General features: G+C 41.1%; 1 protein-coding gene across 1 annotated transcript in view; it reads left to right on the top strand.

Annotated features, from left to right (window-relative positions):
- The window catches only part of SOX8 (SRY-box transcription factor 8), a 44,562-nt gene extending 22,866 nt beyond the window's left edge, over positions 1-21,696 (top strand). Inside the window, exons 2-3 of the mRNA XM_058157786.1 lie at positions 7,985-8,223; positions 18,117-21,696. Coding sequence (XP_058013769.1) covers positions 7,985-8,223; positions 18,117-18,856 — 979 coding nt within the window. The 3' untranslated portion in view covers positions 18,857-21,696. The remainder of the gene's footprint in view (positions 1-7,984; positions 8,224-18,116) is intronic.
- Positions 21,697-21,971: the final 275 nt, after the last annotated feature.

The following is a 21,971-nucleotide window of genomic DNA, read 5'->3' as shown; positions in this document are numbered from 1 at the left end:
TCACAACAACTCCAGCCATGACATTCACGACACATCTGGATTGGCATAGGGTTGTGGGGAAGGCTAAAATTAAGTCTTGGTCATAAAATCCAGCCAAAGTGAAATAGTTCTATTTATTTCAGATAGAACTATGTATATGCTAAGATACTCCTTGGTTGTATTGCTTTTTTATTTTTTGCTACTGGCAGCCTATTATCTTTTAGCTCTGTAAAGGCGAAGCAATTTATGGTTCTGAAATGCCTTTGATAGTTCTGGGTTTTTAAAACTGTAATCATTGATTTTTTTTTCAGAAACGATCTTTAATATTATTGTTTGTCATGTGATTTGTCCTGTAATTTGACAAAGAATATAGAGTAGAGTAGAGTAGAATAGAATAGAATAGAATAGAATAGAATAGAATAGAATAGAATAGAATAGAATAGAATAGAATAGAATAGAATAGAATAAACTTAGGAAAGAATAGAATAGAACAACAGAACAGAACAGAACAGAACAGAACAGAACAGAATAGAATAGAATAGAATAGAATAAACTTAGGAAAGAATAGAATAGAACAACAGAACAGAACAGAACAGAATAGAATAGAATAGAATAGAATAGAATAGAATAGAATAGAATAGAATAGAATAAACTTAGGAAAGAATAGAATAGAATAGAATAGAATAGAATAGAATAGAATAGAATAGAATAGAATAAACTTAGGAAAGAATAGAATAGAACAACAGAACAGAACAGAATAGAATAGAATAGAATAGAACAACAGAACAGAACAGAACAGAACAGAACAGAACAGAATAGAATAGAATAGAATAGAATAGAATAGAATAGAATAGAATAGAATAGAATAGAATAAACTTAGGAAAGAATAGAATAGAATAGAATAGAATAGAATAGAATAGAATAGAATAGACAGGAAAGAATAGAATAGAATAGAATAGAATAGAATAGAATAGACAGGAAAGAATAGAATAGAATAGAATAGAATAGAATAAACTTAGGAAAGAATAGAATAGAATAGAATAGAATAGAATAGAATAGAATAGAATAGAATGGAATAGAATAGAATAGAATAGAATAGAATAGAATAGAATAGAATAGAATAGAATAGAATAGAATAGAATAGAATAGAATAGAATAGAATAAACTCAGGAGGGAATAGAATAGAATAAACTTAGGAAAGAATAGAACAGAATAGAACAGAATAGAATAGAACAGAATAGAATAGAATAGAATAGAATAGAATAAACTTAGGAAAGAATAGAATAGAACAACAGAACAGAACAGAACAGAATAGAATAGAATAGAATAGAATAGAATAGACAGGAAAGAATAGAATAGAATAGAATAGAATAGAATAAACTTAGGAAAGAATAGAATAGAATAGAATAGAATAGAATAGAATAGAATAGAATAGAATAGAATAGAATAGAATAGACAGGAAAGAATAGAATAGAATAGAATAGAATAGAATAGAATAGAATAGAATAGAATAGAATAGAATAGAATAAACTTAGGAAAGAATAGAATAGAATAGAATAGAATAGAATAGAATAGAATAGAATAGAATAGACAGGAAAGAATAGAATAGAATAGAATAGAATAGAATAGAATAGAATAGAATAGAATAGAATAGAATAGAATAGTTTATTGGCTGTGTGATTGGACACACAAGGAACTTGTCTCTGGTTCATAAGCTCATAGTATACATATAAACAGCAAGTAATAGGTCATAGATCATAAATCATAGTTAAAACTAGAGAGCACTTCACCCAGGCTGACATCAGCAGCGCCATCTTTAATGAAAAAAATAATAATATTAAAGCAATATAACAAAAAAAATGTGACCATATTATTTATGTGCTACTGGAGAATGTGGTAAAACATAGTGATGTAGGCCATGTGGAATTGGTGTGAGGGCCTTTGAAGTGCATCTCAGTTTTTAAAAGTGAGTGTAAGGGAAGCAGAAACTCCAGCTTAGTGAGTTGCTTATTTTCATCGAATGAAAATATTGAGCTAAGCGTCAGAGGTAATTTCCCATTTGGGTAGGCAGTTGAAATCCCATGGAAGGGAAGGGATCTTGCGCCATATGTACCTGGGGCCAAAAATTCTAATCGCTTATACAAACGGAATGAGATCAGAGCCTGCAGGAATCAATGGGGAAAGGTTTTAGAGTAATGATAAACGGTGCAAGGTACAAATGACGTTCAATGAAGGTATTCGCACAGGGTGTATCCTCTACATAAAAAGGACCACTTGTGTGCTTGGGATAATGAGAAATGAGAAGTTGAAACATAAACTGTTTCAACTTCTACCCTCAAAATGACGCTATAGAGCAGGGGTCTTCAACCTTGGCAACTTTAAGCCTGGTGGACTTCAACTCCCAGAATTCCCTAGCCAGCTATATAGCAGAACCCCTAAACATAATCTTTGAAAAAGATTTCACGACCAGTTCCCTTCCCAAACTTTGGTCACTAGCCACGGTCATCCCTGTCTTCAAAAAAGGAGACCCCAGCCTAGTTGAAAACTACAGACCAATCTCTATGCTGCGTCACCTGCAAAGTAATGGAATCTATCATCAATCAATCCATTACCCTCCACCTAGAAACAAACAACCTACTCTCTAATAAACAATTTGGTTTCAGAAAAAATTTATCATGTAATTTACAACTTCTTCACTGCAAAAACCTATGGACTACAAATCTAGATCAAGGCAAAGCAATAGATGCAATTTACATAGACTTCTGTAAAGCTCTTGACTCAGTGGTACATGATAAACTTCTCCTAAAACTAAAATCCTATGGCATCTCTGGACCCCTCCACAATTGGATAACAGCTTTCCTGTCAAACAGACAAGAAGTGGTCAAAATTGGCAGTGCTCTATCAATTCCTGTTCCTGTCAATAGCGGCGTTCCCCAAGGCAGCGTTCTTGGACCGACACTCTTCATATTATACATTAATGATCTCTGTGACCATATTATAAGTAATTGTGTTCTCTTTGCTGACAATGTCAAACTATTTAACATCATCAACAATACAGCTACCCTTCAAAAAGACCTTGACTTTGTATCAGAATGGTCAAAAACTTGGCAACTCCAAATCTCAACCAGCAAATGCTCTTATACATTAGAAAAAATAATCTAAACACTAAATACAAGCTCAATGGACATTACCTTACAGATGACCCCCACCCTGTTAAAGACCTTGGAGTTTTCATATTAAACGATCTAAGTGCCAAAGCCCACTGCAACTACATCGCAAAAAAGGCTTTAAGAGTTGTAAACTTAATCTTGCATAGCTTCTTCTCCAGAAACACTACACTACTAACCAGAGCATATAAAACATTTGCTAGACCAATTCTTGAATACAGCTCACCTGTCTGGAACCCATACCTCATTTCAGATATCAATACAATTGAATGTGTCCAGAAATATTTTACAAGAAGAGTTCTCCACTCCTCTGAATACAACAAAATACCTTATGCCATCAGACTTGAAAACCTGGGTTTAGAAAACTTAGAACTCCGCCGCCTTAGATATGACCTGAGTTTAACTCATAGAATCATCTATTACAATGTCCTTCCTGTCGAAGACTACTTCAGCTTCAATTGCAAAAATACACGAGCACACAATAGATTTAAGCTTAAAGTTAACTGCTCCAATCTTGATTGTAGAAAATATGACTTCATTAACAGAGTTGTTAACACTTGGAACACACTACCAGACTCTGTGGTCTCTTCTCAAAATCCCCAAAGCTTTAACCAAAAACTGTCTACTATTGACCTCACCCCATTCCTAAGAGGTCTGTAAGGGGCGTGCATAAGAGCACAAGCATGCCTACCGTTCCTGTCCTATTGTTTCCTTTCATTATATCCAATTAATATGGTTATTACATACTTATGCTTATATATATGCTTATTTATTGTATAGTTATTTCATGCTTATGCTTATATATACTGTTGTGACACATAAATAAAAATAAAAATGAAATAAAAAATAAATTGGCAGTTTGAATCTCACCAGGCTGAAGGTTGACTCAGCCTTCCATCCTTCTGAGGTGGGTAAAATGAGGACCCAGATTGTTGGGGGGCAAAAGGCTGACTCTGTAAACCGCTTAGAGAGGGCTGTAAAAGCACTATAAAGTGGTATATAAGTCTAAGGGGTATTGCTATTACACTTGACTTCTAATAAACTATACTTTTCTCAAAGAATGGGGTCAAGATGGGCCGCAGTGTGGCTCAGGCTGTAAGAAGCCTGTTATTAAACACAGCTGCCTGCAATTACTGCAGGTTCTAGTCCCACCAGGCCCAAGGTTGACTCAGCCTTCCATCCTTTATAAGGTAGGTAAAATGAGGACCCAGATTGTTGGGGGGGGGCAATAAGTTGACTTTGTATATAAATATACAAATAGAATGAGACTATTGCCTTACACAATGTAAGCCGCCCTGAGTCTTTGGAGAAGGGCGGGATATAAATGTAAAAAAAAGAAAAAGAAAAAAAAAGGATAGTTACTATTTAGAGGTTTACGCTGTGGCAGGTCTGACAGGTAGGCCAAACAGTAAGCAGGGCCAGATGATCTAATTCTACTTTATTTTTAAGATTACATTAACAGAATCATGCAAATTCCAAAGTATATCCCCCCCCCTCCATCAGGTCAAGAAATCAGGGAAACCCAACTGTTCTGAACTACGTCTTGCCTCACTCCTGTTCCTGCTGGTGGCTAAAGTTGCCCTTTATCTGACCGTTTCCTTGGGGGTGTCTCTTCTCCCTGTCTCCCAAGGTCATTCTCACTTACCATTACCCAATATTATAATATGTCAGAGTATGAATATTCATTGCTGGAATAGACACAGTAACAGGTCAGCCAATGGGGACTGTTTGGATAGACACGGTAACAGGTCAGCCAATGGGGACTGTTTGGATAGACATGGTAACAGGTCAGCCAATGGGGACTGTTTGGAAACTGAAACATAGTATTTGTTTGCATGGGGCCATAAAAGACAGTTTGGAGTCTGGGCGTGGCTTAGACTTACTGAAGTGTATATAAGAGTTGGTTTGGCTTCTGTAATGGGAGCCTCAGTACAATATATCAGCCTCTATATCTCTCTACTCTGTAATGACTTGCTTCTACGAATATCGCTTCGGTGTTCCTGATATTATGTGCTGAATTCTGCTGTATACAGAAATTTCTTATATGTAAATTGAATCCTGCTGAATTGTCTGATTGTGCCTGCTGCAACATCCTTGGGTGCGTCTCTTCTCCCTGTCCTCCCAAGGTCATTCTCACTTACCATTACCCAATATTATAATGCCCGTAGGTGAATCAGTAGCATGACCACCTCTGGAATATCGTGCACAGTTCTGCTCAGGGCATCTTGTAAAAGACATAAGGGAACTTGTAGAAGGTCAGAGGAGGTCAACTCAGGTGATCAAGGGGATGGAGCATCTTCCCTGTGAACAAAAATGGCAACATTTGGGGGTTGTTAGCAATGGTGGTATTCAGCCGCTTCTATCCGGTTCAGGCGAACCGGTAGCAGTGGCTGCAGGAAGCTCCGTCCACCTGCCCAGACGTAATCAGGTCCCATTTATCCACATTTTTGACATTCCGCGCAGGCGTGGAAAGCCCTGTGCATGCGCGGAGGTGGCGCGTGCGCCCCCATTTGCGAAGGTAGTGAAGGTAAGGAGGTGAATGAGATGACAGAGTTGTATGTAATTAGATGTAGACTGGATAAAGAGGACAAGGGGAAGCTATTTTCCCCTTTCCTCCAATATTAGAACCAACCAATACAATTGAATCCTGGAAGAATTGGGACATATGTAACAACACAACTCATCACAGGTAATTCAAGTTTGGAATTTGCCACCAGAAGTTGCGATGCTCGCTGTACCAAAAAGTTTGGTTAGCTTCAAAAAAAATAAAATAAAAATGGGTTGAACAGATTCATAGAAGTCCTGGAGGGCTCAATGGCTCTTAGCTTTGATGGCAGTGGGACTGTCTCTGAAGGCCATTGCTGGAAGACTTCCTTGTGCAGTTGGTCGGCCACTGAGAGAACAGACTGCGGGATTAATCAGTTTATTTTATTGATTAGCCTAAAGGCCATATCAGCGTTCAAGATTCGAACACATGTTACCAATAAAATCCGATACAAACAATTTAAAATAAGAGGAGGGTAAAATACACTAGTTCAGGGATCTGCAAACTTGGCTCTTTTAAGATTTGTGGACTTCAACTCTGGGAATTGAAGTCCACAAGTCTTAAAAGAGCCAAGTTTGCAGACCCCTGCACTAGTTATAGGATGAAATGCAATAATGTAATGCATAAATGTGTAAAACTGAATAAAACGACATAAAATTATGTTTCTGCACCACCCCTTCAATCTACCCCAATCGGGCCCACCTATGCCGGTCTCATTTTAGTCAGAAATTGTGCTGTATTAAATATCGTTTTCAGATTCTGGCCCCCCCATGAGGTATATTGTTTTAATACTGGCCTCCCACTGGACCATACGTTTAATATAGGGATCAAGGTGCTTATCTCTCGCCCCCCTTATATAAACAGCAATTGAAGACTATACGAGTCAGCTCTTCTACCTCTTCAGCTCCACAGATACATGTATGTTTATTGTATGGGATAGAGTGGACTCTCCCAAATCTAACCACTAAGACAGTGGTTCTCAACCTTTATAGTGCTGTGACCCCTTTAATACAATTCCCCACGATGTGGCGACCCCAACCATAAAATTATTTTCGTTTTGAATTTATCGCGCCTGAAGCCGTATTGGCTAGCGATCTGAACTGCTTGCGATTGCCTTGAGGACGGAGGCATTAAAGCGGAGACTCCTCCCCTATTAAGTTTATCGCGCCTAAAGCCAGATTAGGCTAGCGATTGGGAGTGATTGCAGCTGGCTTGAGAGGGAGATATCAGAGCAAAGATTTCTCTCTTTTTTAATTCATCGCGCCTGAAGCCGAATTCGCGATTCTTCGACTCGCAAGTATACTTCCCATATTTCTGATGGTCTTAGGCGACCCCTGGCAAATCGTCATTCGACCCCCAAAGGGGTCGTGACCCACAGGTTGAGAACCGCTGCACTAAGAGAACAGACTGCTGGATTAGACGGGGCCTTTGATCTGATCAAACAGAGCACTGAATATGTACAGTAGTGGCCAAAACTTCCTCCCCCTGGCCAGCCATATTGAGCCTGGAAATGGGTTGGAGGGATGCAGGCTTGTTTGCTAACACACACACACACACACACACACACACACACACACACACACACACACACACAAACACACACACCATACATACACATGCATAAACACATACAATAGTGGCCAAAATTGTGGAAACCTTTTGGAAAAAGTATATTTTTCCAGTTTGATGGCTAATAACACCACTTTTTTTTTTTTTTTTGGAGTTTCAAGATAATTCCACTGCTGGAATGGCCTGGGAATAGCCTAGACCTTCACCCAATTGGAAATCTATGGAGCCAACTAAAGAAACTGGTTAGCCAGAAGCGACCCAGCAATAAAACCCAATTAATAGAAGCAATCCTTCAATCTTGGTTTCACATTGTAACAGCTGCAGAACTAAAAGACTTTGTTCACTCCATGGGAAGACGTTGTAAAGCTGTAATTCATGCTAAAGGTTACCTAACTAAAGAATAACTGACATGGTGATCATTTTTGTATATCTCATTTTTTCTATGTATTTCACTTTTCTTCTTTATACTGTAACTGCTATTCTAATAGCAAATCCTTCATTAAAGTTATTGTATGACATTCTTTTATGGTACTACTCCAAAAAAAAAAAAGTGGTGCTATTTTCCCAAAAGGTTTCCACAAGTTTGGCCACTACTGTACTTGGGTTTTTAGGCCACTTTGGGACTACATAAAAGTGTTCGACTTAAATTGGGTTAAAGGCATTCATGAATGACTCATTTAATTTTCCTCTCTCTCTCTCTCTCTCTCTCTCTCTCTCTTTTAAGCTTGCTGAGTGAAAATGAGAAACGTCCCTTTGTGGAGGAGGCTGAACGATTGAGAGTTCAACATAAAAAGGATCACCCAGACTACAAATACCAGCCACGTCGGAGGAAAAGTGTCAAAACTGGCCAGAGCGATTCAGATTCAGGAGCTGAGCTGAACCACCACGGAGGATCCCAGCTCTACAAATCAGATTCAGGGCTGGGCTCGATGAGTGAAGTGCATCACCCCAGTGACCATACAGGTGAGGGAAGAGGGTTTGTGTCAGACCTGCTCCAAGTTGGACACTTAGGGAAGAAAGACCCTCAACTCCATTTGGTTGATGGATGGTTGATTTTTTGCTAAAGTTAAGTGGTTGCAGTGAAAGTAAAACTAGATCTAAGTATTCCTGCACAAAGGTTGCATTTTCCCCTTTCCCTGGCCCTCCCCACTTGACCAGTCCATCAGTGTCCAATAGAATAGAATAGAATAGAATAGAATAGAATAGAATAGAATAGAATAGAATAGAATAGAATATTGGACTGAAGAATAGAATAGAATAGAACAGAACAGAACAGAACAGAACAGAACAGAATAGAATAGAATAGAATAGAATAGAATAGAATAGAATAGAATTTTTTATTGGCCAAGTGATTGGACACACAAGGAATTTGTCTTGGTGCATATGCTCTCAGCGTACATAAAAGAAAAGATACGTTCATCAAGAATCATAAGGCACAACACTTAATGATAGTCATAGGGTACAAATAAGCAATCAGGAAGAAGGAGGAGGAGGAGGAGGAGGAGAATAAAATAGAATAGAATAGAATAGAATAGAATAGAATAGAATAGAATATTGGACTGAAGAATAGAATAGAATAGAATAGAATAGAATAGAATAGAATAGAATAGAATAGAACAGAACAGAACAGAACAGAACAGAACAGAACAGAACAGAACAGAATAGAATAGAATAGAATAGAATAGAATAGAATTATTTATTGGCCAAGTGTGATTGGACACACAAGGAATTTGTCTTGTGCATATGCTCTCAGTGTAAATAAAAGAAAAGATACGTTCATCAAGAATCATAAGGTACAACACTTAATGATAGTCATAGGGTACAAATAAGCAATCAGGAAGAAGGAGGAGGAGGAGGAGGAGAATAGAATAGAATAGAATAGAATATTGGACTGAAGAATAGAATAGAATAGAATAGAATAGAATAGAATAGAATAGAATTCTTTATTGGCCAAGTGTGATTGGACACACAAGAAATTTGTCTTGGTGCATATGCTCTCAGCATACATAAAAGAAAAGATACGTTCATCAAGAATCAAAGGTACAACACTTAATGATAGTCATAGGGTACAAATAAGCAATCAGGAAGAAGGAGGAGGAGGAGGAGGAGGAGGAGGAGGAGGAGAATAAAATAGAATAGAATAGAATAGAATAGAATATTGGACTGAAGAATAGAATAGAATAGAATAGAATAGAATAGAATAGAATAGAATAGAATAGAATAGAATAGAATAGAATTCTTTATTGGCCAAGTGTGATTGGACACACAAGGAATTTGTCTTGGTGCATATGCTCTCAGTGTACATAGAAGAAAAGATACGTTCATCAAGAATTCTAAGGTACAACACTTAATGGTAGTCATAGGGTACAAATACGCAATCAGGAAACAATCAGTATCAATATAATGCCTTGAAGATGTTTTGGGGACAGCTCAAAGCTTGGGGCCTCTCAATCCAGTTTCACATTCAGTTCCTAAGCTAGGAGGTGTCCTTGGATGTTGGTTTATTCCAGTTTGGCACCTCTGGTTTTTGTCCATGTGTCTCCCCCTCCCCTCCCCCCCATTTGTTTTCTCATTCCCAGGCCCACATTTTACTACCCCAAATATCCTTCCCCACTCCCTTACAATTTATGGCAAAATGCCAGCGAAGCAAAGAAGCTGGAGAGGGCAGGCCTGACAGTTTGTTCAAGGCAGAATCCTTAATCCAGAATCCTTCATTAAATCCAGAATCCTTAACTTGCTTTATCTTGGACATTTCAGGAGAAAATAGCACGACTGAAGGTGGAGGTTCTGCACCTCTGCCCATATTTCAAGTTCTCCTGTTTGGTGCCTATTTCCTAATTTGGGGTGATGTTCTTGGAAAAAGAAAAGCTCCATTCCAGATCCCATAAGAACATTAATTCATTCATCAATCACGCTTGATAGAGTAGATGTCCTTCTCCATGAGATCTCTGCAGCCTTTCTCCTTCCTCAATGCAGAGCAGAATTGTGGCAGGATGTGTCCCATGGATTCCCACCTTTCCTTTGGGGCTGTCCCAGATGCCTTTGCCAACGCAGGCTACAATCGGCAAATATCCTCCTTCCCCCACCCCCTCTACAAAATTGGCAGTTTCATCTCTGCTTCTGTTCTACTCATAGGTTTTTGTTTTTTTGCAAGAAAGCTGGGATTTTCCCCCATTTCTGGATTCTGCTCCTGGGCATAAAGCCAAGGCCTTGGGGATCTGTGCTCAGTTCCACAGCTGAAGGCTAAAAGTATATTTGCGTTCAGAAATTGGTGAGCTCTGAACACCTTTGTGGAAAGCTTTTGCACATGGGTCTCCTTTTCCCAAGGGGTCTTGGGAGCAGGACCACTCCCCTCCAGGCATGTCTTTATGCGTTCTGTGGGAGACCCTGTAGCAGGGATGGGGGAATTATGGCCCTTTTATGACTTGTGGACTTGTAGAGTTCAACTCCCAGAATTCCTGAGCCAGCCATGCTGCATGTCCACAAGTCATTAAATGGCCATAGTTTCCCATCCCTGCCCTATAGCAACCAGAGATCAAGCATAACTCTGTGACCAGCTGGGGTGCAGGTCACAATAAGTTGCAATGCATCATTGCCATTCATTCATTCATTCATTCATTCATTCATTCATTCATTCATTCATTCATTCATGATAGCAGTGTTCCAATCTCTCAGGGGCTGCCCCAAAGAAGAGGGAGTCAAGCTATTCTCCAAAGCACCTGAGGGCAGGACAAGAAGCAATGGGTGGAAACTAATCAAGGAGAGAAGCAACCTAGAACTAAGGAGAAATTTCCTGACAGTTAGAACAATTAATCAGTGGAACAACTTGCCTCCATAAGTTGTGAATGCTCCATCACAGGAAGTTTTTCAGAAGAGATTGGACAACCATTTGTCTGAAGTGGTATAGGGTTTCCTGCCTAAGCAGGGGGTTGGACTAGAAGACCTCCAAGGTCCCTTCCAACTCTGTTATGCTATTCTATTCTATTCTATTCTATTCTACCCCATTTATTTATTTATTTATTTATTGTTTTGATTTGTATACCGCCCTTCTCCCGAAAGACCCTACCCTACCCTACCCTACCCTACCCTACCCTATTCTATTCTATTCTATTCTATTCTATTCTATTCTATTCTATTCTATTCTACCCCATTTATTTATTTATTTATTTATTGTTTTGATTTGTATACCGCCCTTCTCCCGAAGGACCCTACCCTACCCTACCCTACCCTACCCTATTCTATTCTATTCTATTCTATTCTATTCTACCCCATTTATTTATTTATTTATTTATTGTTTTGATTTGTATACCGCCCTTCTCCCGAAGGACCCTATCCTACCCTACCCTACCCTACCCTACCTTACCCTACCCTACCCTACCCTACCCTACTCTATTCTATTCTATTCTATTCTATTCTATTCTATTCTATTCTATTCTATTCTATTCATCCTTCAGATCTTTGGGCATAATTTCTATTGCCAGGACGGATGTGTTCACCCAGACATGATGCACTGGAAGGCAAGAGATCCCTCTGTCACTTGCTCATCATTTTCTTATTTTTCCTCAAAGATACAGGTAGTCCTTGACTTGTGACCACAATTGAGCCCAAAACTTCGGTTGCTGAGACTTAGGTGAGTTTTGTCCCATTTTACTCTTGCCACAGTTGTTAAGCGAACCACTGCAGCAGTTATGTCTGTAACACGGCTGTTAAGTGAATCTGGCTTCACTTTCAGACTCCAGACCCTTGGCAGCTGAACTCATATTTAGGACGTTTGCAGCGTCCCAGAGTCATCTTGATCCCCTTCGGTGACCTTTTGACACGCAAAGTCAACGGGGAAGGCCCGATTCACTTAACAACCGGGTTACTCAGTTATCCGCTGCAGGGATTCAGTTAGCAACGGTGGCAAGAAAGCTCGTAAAATGGGCCGCAACCCACTTAACAAATGTCTCACTTAACAACAGAGGTTTTGGGCTCAGTTGTGGTCGTCAGGCGAGGATTACTTCTACTTTGCTACTGGAATTAGGTGGGAGATGAGTTTTCAGCAGGAAATGGATTTAAAAATGCAGTTTCGGCCTCTGGTGTGGTTATTGCAACGATTAACATATTTTTTGAAAAATAGGAAAGGGGCAGAAGTGGGATGGTTCTCCCATCACAATAGAGCAGGGGTCTCCAACCTTGGCAACTTTAAGCCTGGCGGACTTCAACTCCCAGAACCCCCCAGCCAGCAAAGCTGGCTGGGGAATTCTGGGAGTTGAAGTCCTCCAGGCTTAAAGTTGCCAAGGTTGGAGACCCCTGCAATAGAGCATTGATGTCTTTTCTGTCCTTGTTACAAAGTAAGAAAGAGTCTTCATGATCCTGAAGTTTTGGCATGTAAAGCCATCAGTAGCTTTTTCTTGCTGCTCAGACCACCTGCTCAGACATCTAGAAGCAGTTGCCCTTGTCGGCTTCAGAGCATTCCCTTGCATGCATGTATGTATCCAGACATGCACATTATATATTTTTGGTCACCATGATGTAAAAAAGATGTTGAGACTCTGGAAAGAGTGCAGTGAACAGCAACAAAGATGATTAGGGGACTGAAGGCCAAAACATATAAAGAACAGTTGCTGGAATTGGGTATGTGTAGTTTAATGAAAAGAAGGACTAGGGGTGGCATGATAGCACTGTTCCAGTATCTCAGGGGCTGCCACAAAGGAGAAGGAGTCAAGCTATTCTCCAAAGCACCTGAGGGCAGGACAAGAAGCAATGGGTGGAAACTAATCAAGGAGAGAAGCAACCTAGAACTAAGAAGAAATTTCCTGTTAGAACAATTAATCAGTGGAACAACTTGCCTCCAGAAGTTGTGAATGCTCGAACACTGGAAGTCTTTAAGAAGAGATTGTACAACCATTTGTCTGAAATGGTATAGGTTTTCCTGCCTAAGCAGGGGGTTGGACTTGAAGACCTCCAAGGTCTCTTCCAACTCTGCTTTCTATTCTATTCTATTCTATTCTATTCTACCCCATTTATTTATTTATTTATTTATTGTTTTGATTTGTATACCGCCCTTCTCCCGAAAGACCCTACCCTACCCTACCCTACCCTACCCTACCCTATTCTATTCTATTCTATTCTATTCTATTCTATTCTATTCTATTCTATTCTATTCTATTCTATTCTACCCCATTTATTTATTTATTTATTTATTGTTTTGATTTGTATACCGCCCTTCTCCCGAAGGACCCTACCCTACCCTACCCTACCCTACCCTATTCTATTCTATTCTATTCTATTCTATTCTACCCCATTTATTTATTTATTTATTTATTGTTTTGATTTGTATACCGCCCTTCTCCCGAAGGACCCTATCCTACCCTACCCTACCCTACCCTACCTTACCCTACCCTACCCTACCCTACCCTACTCTATTCTATTCTATTCTATTCTATTCTATTCTATTCTATTCTATTCTATTCTATTCTATTCTATTCTATTCATCCTTCAGATCTTTGGGCATAATTTCTATTGCCAGGACGGATGTGTTCACCCAGACATGATGCACTGGAAGGCAAGAGATCCCTCTGTCACTTGCTCATCATTTTCTTATTTTTCCTCAAAGATACAGGTAGTCCTTGACTTGTGACCACAATTGAGCCCAAAACTTCGGTTGCTGAGACTTAGGTGAGTTTTGTCCCATTTTACTCTTGCCACAGTTGTTAAGCGAACCACTGCAGCAGTTATGTCTGTAACACGGCTGTTAAGTGAATCTGGCTTCACTTTCAGACTCCAGACCCTTGGCAGCTGAACTCATATTTAGGACGTTTGCAGCGTCCCAGAGTCATCTTGATCCCCTTCGGTGACCTTTTGACACGCAAAGTCAACGGGAAGGCCGATTCACTTAACAACCGGGTTACTCAGTTATCCGCTGCAGGGATTCAGTTAGCGGTGGCAAGAAAGCTCGTAAAATGGGCCGCAACCCACTTAACAAATGTCTCACTTAACAACAGAGGTTTTGGGCTCAGTTGTGGTCGTCAGGCGAGGATTACTTCTACTTTGCTACTGGAATTAGGTGGGAGATGAGTTTTCAGCAGGAAATGGATTTAAAAATGCAGTTTCGGCCTCTGGTGTGGTTATTGCAACGATTAACATATTTTTTGAAAAATAGGAAAGGGGCAGAAGTGGGATGGTTCTCCCATCACAATAGAGCAGGGGTCTCCAACCTTGGCAACTTTAAGCCTGGCGGACTTCAACTCCCAGAACCCCCCAGCCAGCAAAGCTGGCTGGGAATTCTGGGAGTTGAAGTCCTCAGGCTTAAAGTTGCCAAGGTTGAGACCTAATAGAGCATTGATGTCTTTTCTGTCCTTGTTACAAAGTAAGAAAGAGTCTTCATGATCCTGAAGTTTTGGCATGTAAAGCCATCAGTAGCTTTTTCTTGCTGCTCAGACCACCTGCTCAGACATCTAGAAGCAGTTGCCCTTGTCGGCTTCAGAGCATTCCCTTGCATGCATGTATGTATCCAGACATGCACATTATATATTTTTGGTCACCATGATGTAAAAAAAAGATGTCGAGACTCTAGAAACAGTGCAGAGAAGAGCAAGAAAGATGATTAGGGGACTGGAGGCTAAAACATATGAAGAACAGTTGCAGGAACTCGGTATGTCTAGTTTAATAAAAAGAAGGACTAGGGGAGACATGATAGCAGTGTCCCAATATCTCAGGGGTTGCCACAAAGAAGAGGGAGTCAAACTGTTCTCCAAAGCACCTGAAGGCAGGACAAGAAGCAATGGGTGGAAACTAATCAAGGAGAGAAGCAACTTAGAACTAAGGAGAAATTTCCTGACAGTTAGAACAATTAATAAGTGGAACAGCTTGCCTCCAGAAGTTGGGTGCTCCATCACAGGAAATTTTTCAGAAGAGATTGGACAAACATTTGTCTGAAGTGGTATAGGGTTTCCTGCCTAAGCAGGGGGTTGGACTAGAAGACCTCCAAGGTCCCTTCCAACTCTGTTATTCTATTCTATGCTATGCTATGCTATGCTATGCTATGCTATGCTATGCTATGCTATGCTATGCTATGCTATGCTATGCTATTCTATTCTATTCTATTCTATTCTATTCTATTCTATTCTTTTTTTTTATTTGCATTTATATCCCGCCCTTCTCCGAAGACTCAGGGCAGCTTACACTATGTCAAGCAATAGTCTTCATCCATTTGTATATTACATACAAAGTCAACTTATTGCCCCCAACAATCTGGGTCCTCATTTTACCTACCTTATAAAGGATGGAAGGCTGATTCAACCTTGGGCCTGGTGGGATTTGAACCTGCAGTAATTGCAAGCAGCTGTGTTTATAACAGACTGTCTTACCAGCCTGAGCCACCAGAGGCCCTATTCTATTCTATTCTATTCTATTCTATTCTATTCTATTCTATTCTCTATTCTCTATTCTCTATTATTTCTATTTCTATTCTATGCAGGGGTCCCCAACCCTTGAGTTGTGGCCCATTTGGAACTGGGCCACACAAACGTTGGGCAGGCACATTCCCGCACGCAGCTCCACTTGCACAAATGGGCACCCACCACTTGCAAAATGAAGCTGCACAATCAAGTGTACATGCCCGCTGCTTGCCCCTCCCTTGCACCCTCCCCTCCCCCCGCTGCTGGTTCACAAAGGCAGAAAGGTTCTGGGACCACTGATATAAGGGATGTGTGAGGCTTCCATGAAAAAGTTAAGTTCAAAGGCCATTGTCCAAATTCACCCAGCTTCGCCACACCAAGGAAGCAAGAACTAGCTAGAGGTTCAATCTGGAAATAAGGAGAAATTTTCTGACAGTGAGAACAATCAACCCATGGAAGAGAAGCTGCCTTCGGAAGTTGTGGGAGCTTCATCACTGGAGGCTTTTGAGACTGGACTGCCATCCGTCAGAAATGGTGTAGGGTCTCCTGCTTGGGTAGGGGGTTGGACTAGATGTCCTACAAGCTCCCAACTCTGTTAATCTGTATCTAACTAGCCAAATTCCAATAAAGTCTCTTTAAATGCTAGAATTAGGGGCAAATGCAGAATCTTGGAACCTGCAAGAGTAAGTTACCAGCCTCCTTTATAAGGAGTTCATTTGCCCGACTGGAAATGCTTCTCCCCACCTGAGTTGCTGTTTATAAGAAGAACTGCTGATATAAACTCACTTTTGTCTTTTGATTCCAGCCTCTCCTTCCTTGCATTCCTTTCCCAACCTCCCTAGAATCTCTCCTACATTTCACGCAAATCCACCGAATGGATTTGGGGCTCCTGGTCTGGCACCTTTGAATCAGTATGAAGAGTTGTTGGACATTGGCATGTCTTTGCATCCCGTTTATGTTAAATTGGCTTCTTACTCCGGGCAGTTTTCATCCTAAAAACAGAAACACCAATTTTTTAAAAAAAAAAACACACAGAGAGACAAAATTACCATAAAACAATAGGCGCACTCAAATTGGCCGTTCACCAATTTGGACTAATTTCATTGACCGAATCAAAGGGCACACTAAGTTTCAGTCTTCAAAACAAGTCAAATCAGGCCTTGATCAAGTCACATAGTCCTGACAGATGTGTGGTATAGATGTCCTTCCAGCTGGCCCGTGCTGTGCTAAATGGTTTGACAACTTCTTGTTTTTCCTGGTAGCTTCTGTTTCTCTCCGTTTGCAGCTGCTTACACCCGGGAATGGCTTTTCCGAAACTTTCCCCATGTGCAGTTTACCAAATCAACATGCAGAGTTGGGAAAGCTATTAGGGAAGCACTTGTTTTACAAGCCAGGTGTGCCAGATGTTATCCTTAACGTCTGGTTGGTTTGGCGAGACCCTTAGCTTGAATGTAAGAGAATCCTTTCCCTGTCAGACCAAACGGTTTTGAGATAGCTCAGTGTCTCCCATCCTCAGCCATTTTAAGATGGGTGCTCTTCAGTGCCAGCTGGGGGTATTCTGGAAATTGAAGTCCACGCATCTTAAAGTTGCTGGGCCACAGAGCTAGGTGGCCCAAAAGTGATAGAAGGAGTGATAAAGGAGTTAAAGCTTTACATATTCCACTCATTTTCAAATGAGTACACTGTACAGTCAACCCTTATGTAGTCTCTCCCTCGTTCTTTGCGTTTATCACATCTGGATTTCAAAATTCACACTATAGGTGCACTGCCAAAGGGTTGCTTGCGACAGGAGTATGGCCTATCAGAAGCCCACATTGACCAGAAAGCAAACTTGTCAATTACTCCTTACTTTTTCTTAGCTGCTCAGATATAGCAGTTCCAATATTTGAGGGGCTGCCACAAAGAAGAGGGGTGGTGGTCAAACTATTTTCCAAAGCACCTGAAGGCAAGGCAAGAAATAATGGAGAGAAACTCATCAAGGAGAACAGTAATCTAGAACTAAGGAGAATGTTCCTAATAATGAGAACAATTAACCAGTGGACCCGCTTGCCACCAGAAGTTGTGGGTGTCCCAACACTGGGTTTTTTTAAAAAAAGAGACTGGACAGCCAACTTGTCTGAAATAGTATAGGGTCTCCTGCTTGAGCAGGGGGTTGGACTAGAAGACCTCCAAGGTCCCTTCCAACTCTGTTATTAAACCTGGCCCTGCTCTCCTCACCGTCCCAGCTTAATCTCATTTTCCTGGTAGGTGGGTCCATCTAGGAACAATGCAGCCAAGCTTGTTTCCTATTTCGATAGCAGGATTTCCAAAGTTGATTTCCAGAGCAGATGATCCTTTGCTTTCCTGCAGGTCAACTTTATGCCTCCTCTATTTTTACTAAATGAAATCACCATACATCTTTCAGGGCTTGGTGTTTAAGCTAAACCATCTTCCCTTTGAAGATGACGACTTTGTTTTCAATACACTTTTCTCTAGGGCAGCCCCATGGACCTCCTACCCCACCTACCACCCCTAAGACAGACCTACACCCTGGGAGCAAGCAAGAGTTGAAGCACGAGGGCCGGCGCCTCATGGAAAGCGGTCGGCAGAACATTGATTTCAGCAACGTGGATATCTCCGAGTTGAGCAGCGAGGTCATCAACAACATGGAGGCCTTCGACATCCACGAATTTGACCAGTACTTGCCGCTCAATGGCCACTCTGCCATGCCAGCCAGTCACGGGCAGAACTCCGCCGCAGGATCTTATGGGACTTCTTACTCTCACCCGGCTAACGGCAGCACTGGTGCGTCCTCCCAGGTATGGACTCACAAGAGTCCTGCATCTGCCTCTCCTTCTTCCAGTGACAGCAGCCAGCAGAGGCCTCACATCAAGACCGAACAGCTCAGCCCGAGTCATTACAGCGACCAACCTCACAACTCTCCAACCCATTCGGACTACGGATCGTACACTGCGCAGGCGTGTGCCACCACCGTGTCCCCGAGCTCAGCCACTGGGTCTTTTTCCAGCTCTCAGTGTGACTACACAGATCTTCAGAGTTCCAACTACTACAATCCCTACTCGGGCTACCCTTCCAGCATTTACCAGTACCCGTATTTCCATTCCTCTCGCCGGCCGTACGCCACCCCTATCCTTAACAGCCTGTCCATCCCTCCTTCTCACAGCCCTACGGCGAACTGGGACCAGCCAGTCTACACAACCCTGACAAGGCCTTGAGCAGATGGAAGGAGCTGTTCCTTGAGCTCTTCCCCACCAGCCTTCAAAAGTATGCACTACACAGAAACAAAGACGGAGCGAAGAAGTGATGATAATTAATAACAAAGAACCCTAATGGAGCATCATTGCATAGTCCGAAGTGCCTCCCGTTTTGTCGGTGTGCCTGGGCGTTCTCTCCAGAATCTCTTAGATTTTCCAAGGCAGAGTTCTATTTTGTTTATTCTGACTTGTAAATAATATTAAATAACATCCGGACCAATGAATGCTCTTGAATAGATGAAGGACGACCCATCCAAACTCCTCTGTGGGAACTTTGCAATGATTGCAACTTTGCAATCCAAGACTCTGAAAACATTGAGGTGAAGATGGTGCTTAAGATTTTGTGGCAAACTAGGGACAGATCAGCCTTGCACAAAAACCCACATAGGATTTTTGTCTTAAATCCTAAGTGTTCAATTAACAATACTGAGGGACCATTCAAGAATCTTTTGGGACCAACCAACCAACCAACTAATGTCAGCATTTCTTAATTTTAGTTGAAAGTTCTGAGCAAGGTTTTGCTGAAATTAACAGTTTTGTTTGGAAGCTTAAAAAGTGCGTTGATATATATATATATATTTTTGTCATTGTTTGAGAGTAAATCTGTTAAATATGTATTTATGTTCCATGTAATTTTTGTCCTTTTAATTAATGAAGTAATTCTGTGCAAGAGGTAGATTTAAATAAAGACTTTATAGTGCATAAAGTAGTGGAGGAGTTTTCCCATCTCCCCAATTACACTAATTAAAAAGAGAAAAAACAGCATTTAAAAAGTCCGTCAGAAAGAAAAATTAGAAATGCTTTTCAAAAGAACCAATGATAATATAGGAACCTAAGAGGTGGAGAAAAGGCAGAGTTCACACTGCGTTTCAACAAATGTTGTGCCAAGTTGCTTCTTCAGGTGATGGCCACTCCATATTGTTTATCTCCAACATCTGGAACTTAAGGTAGACTGCCACTGGAATCACAGAACACTCATCTACAGTAGCTCTTCCAGTTGATGGCCAGAGCTTAGTTGTATAGCTTCTAAACAATCATTTATGCTTGGTAAATTGGGAGAAACATGGTTGATTTTTGCATAGCCTGGTTAGAAGAAGAATCGCCTGGGGAATTCTGGGAGTTGACGTCCACGTGTCTTGAAGTTGCTGAGAAGCATTGCCTTAGAACAGGGGTGTCAAACTCAAGACCCGCAGGATGGATGCATCATGTGCTGGCTGCGCCCACCCCCCGGTTTAGTGAATGGGGGCGAAAGGTGCGATACGTCACGTGATGACAACATGTCGTCGCGAGTTTGACACCCCTACCTTAGAATGTAGTGGGAGCCCACCTCTGTCTGATCCTGGTTTCGCAGGACTGTTGCCACCTGTGGGTTGTGGAAATGAATTCCTGGCACTGATTTGCTTTTTCCATCTTTTCCTGAGCCAGTGGGTGACCTTGGTATTTGGTTTTTCCACATCAAGAAGCAACAGGTAGAAACTAATCCAGGAGAGAAGCAACCTAGAACTAAGGAGGAATTTCCTGACAGTGAGAACAATTTATCAGTGGAACAACTTGCCTCCAGAAGTTGTGAATGCTCCAACTCTGGAAGTTTTTAAGATGTTGGATACCCATTTGTCTGAAGTGGTGTAGGGTTTCCTGCCTGGGCAGGGGGTTGGACTAGAAGACCTCCAAGGTCCCTTCCAACTCTGTTATTCTGTTAAGTGATGTTTTCTCCTCTTGATGGTTTTCCAGCCACAAAGAGGCTATGCGCCTCCGTACTGGTGCTTTCTAAATTTTTATTTTTTAAATATCTATTTAGAGGGGGTTCATGGAGTTAACCTATTCTAAACACTTTCTCATCCATTGCCCATCAAATCACAGGGGGCTGGAACAAAGCTTGCACTAATGGAATTCAGAAAATATATATTTTTATCAAGCTAATTGAACGAGCTCAGTTTTGAACCTCCACAGTGGCATCTCCAAAGTGCCTTTGCATAACCCAGCCTGGCAAGCCAAATTCCACAGCTAGGAATTCCACATGTGGAAAAATATTGTGCAAGGTGTGTTGCCCTTCAGAAGAAAAATGCAAAATCTTACCTGGTGTGAGGTGTGAGATGAGCTTTCTGCCAGAATTGTAGGATTTCTCAAGGAAAGCAAAATCGCTTCCAGAGTCTCAAAGATGCTTTCTCAAAAGGCAACTGGACTGTTTTCTTCCTTGAGAAGAAGAAAATATTTCGCTTTTTTTCCCCATTAACATTTTTATTCAGTTATAAAGTATTATACAAAACACAAAGTAACTAGAAGCGAGGGGAAAGAGAAGTGAGGAAAGATAAGAAAGAAAGAAAATTGACGTCCGACTCTTACAGTAAAATAAGGCATTAACAAAGCTTTTTGCTTTTTTTTTCATAATATTATGAACAAGCCATTTTTATAATGATCTATCAGTCTAATCAGTAAAACCCAAAGTCAGAAACATTTAGCTTTTCATCTGGTTGGGAACAGATGACGCTTCTTGGCTGAGAAGCAAAACTACTACTACTACTACGTCGTCTTCTTCTTCTTCTTCTTCTTCTTCTTCTTCTTCTTCTTCTTCTTCTTCTTCTTCTTCTTCTTCTTCTTCTTCTTCTTCTTCTTCTTCTTCTTCTTCTTCTTCTTCTTCTTCTTCTTCTTCTCCTCCTCCTCCTCCTCCTCCTCCTCCTCCTCCTCCTCCTCCTCCTCCTCCTCCTCCTCCTCCTCCTCCGGTTGCCTTTTGAAAAAGTACCATTGAGGTAACTGTGACCTGGATCAGGGGTCTCCAACCTTGGTCCCTTTAAGACTTGTGGACTTCAACTCCCAGAGTTCCTCAACCAGCTTTGCTGGCTGATGGACTCTGGGAGTTGAAGTCCACAAGTCTTAAAGGGACCAAGGTTGGAGACCTCTGTCCTGGATGACTGAGAATCTCCACAGACACCTGCCAGAGGAAACAGGGGCAACCTGAAATTTTGCATTGTGATTCCTTGACTGGAATTTCTGCTCTGTTCTGGCAAAATGTGAATTTAGGAGGAATAAACTCCATCTTGAGTGAATTTGTATGAAAATCAGATATGGAAAAAGGAAA

Source organism: Ahaetulla prasina, chromosome 14 (assembly GCF_028640845.1).
Source record: "Ahaetulla prasina isolate Xishuangbanna chromosome 14, ASM2864084v1, whole genome shotgun sequence".
In the NCBI taxonomy this organism is placed as follows: Eukaryota; Metazoa; Chordata; class Lepidosauria; order Squamata; family Colubridae; genus Ahaetulla; species Ahaetulla prasina.
Note: the sequence above shows the minus strand (reverse complement) of the source record. Positions and strands in the feature narration are given on the sequence as shown.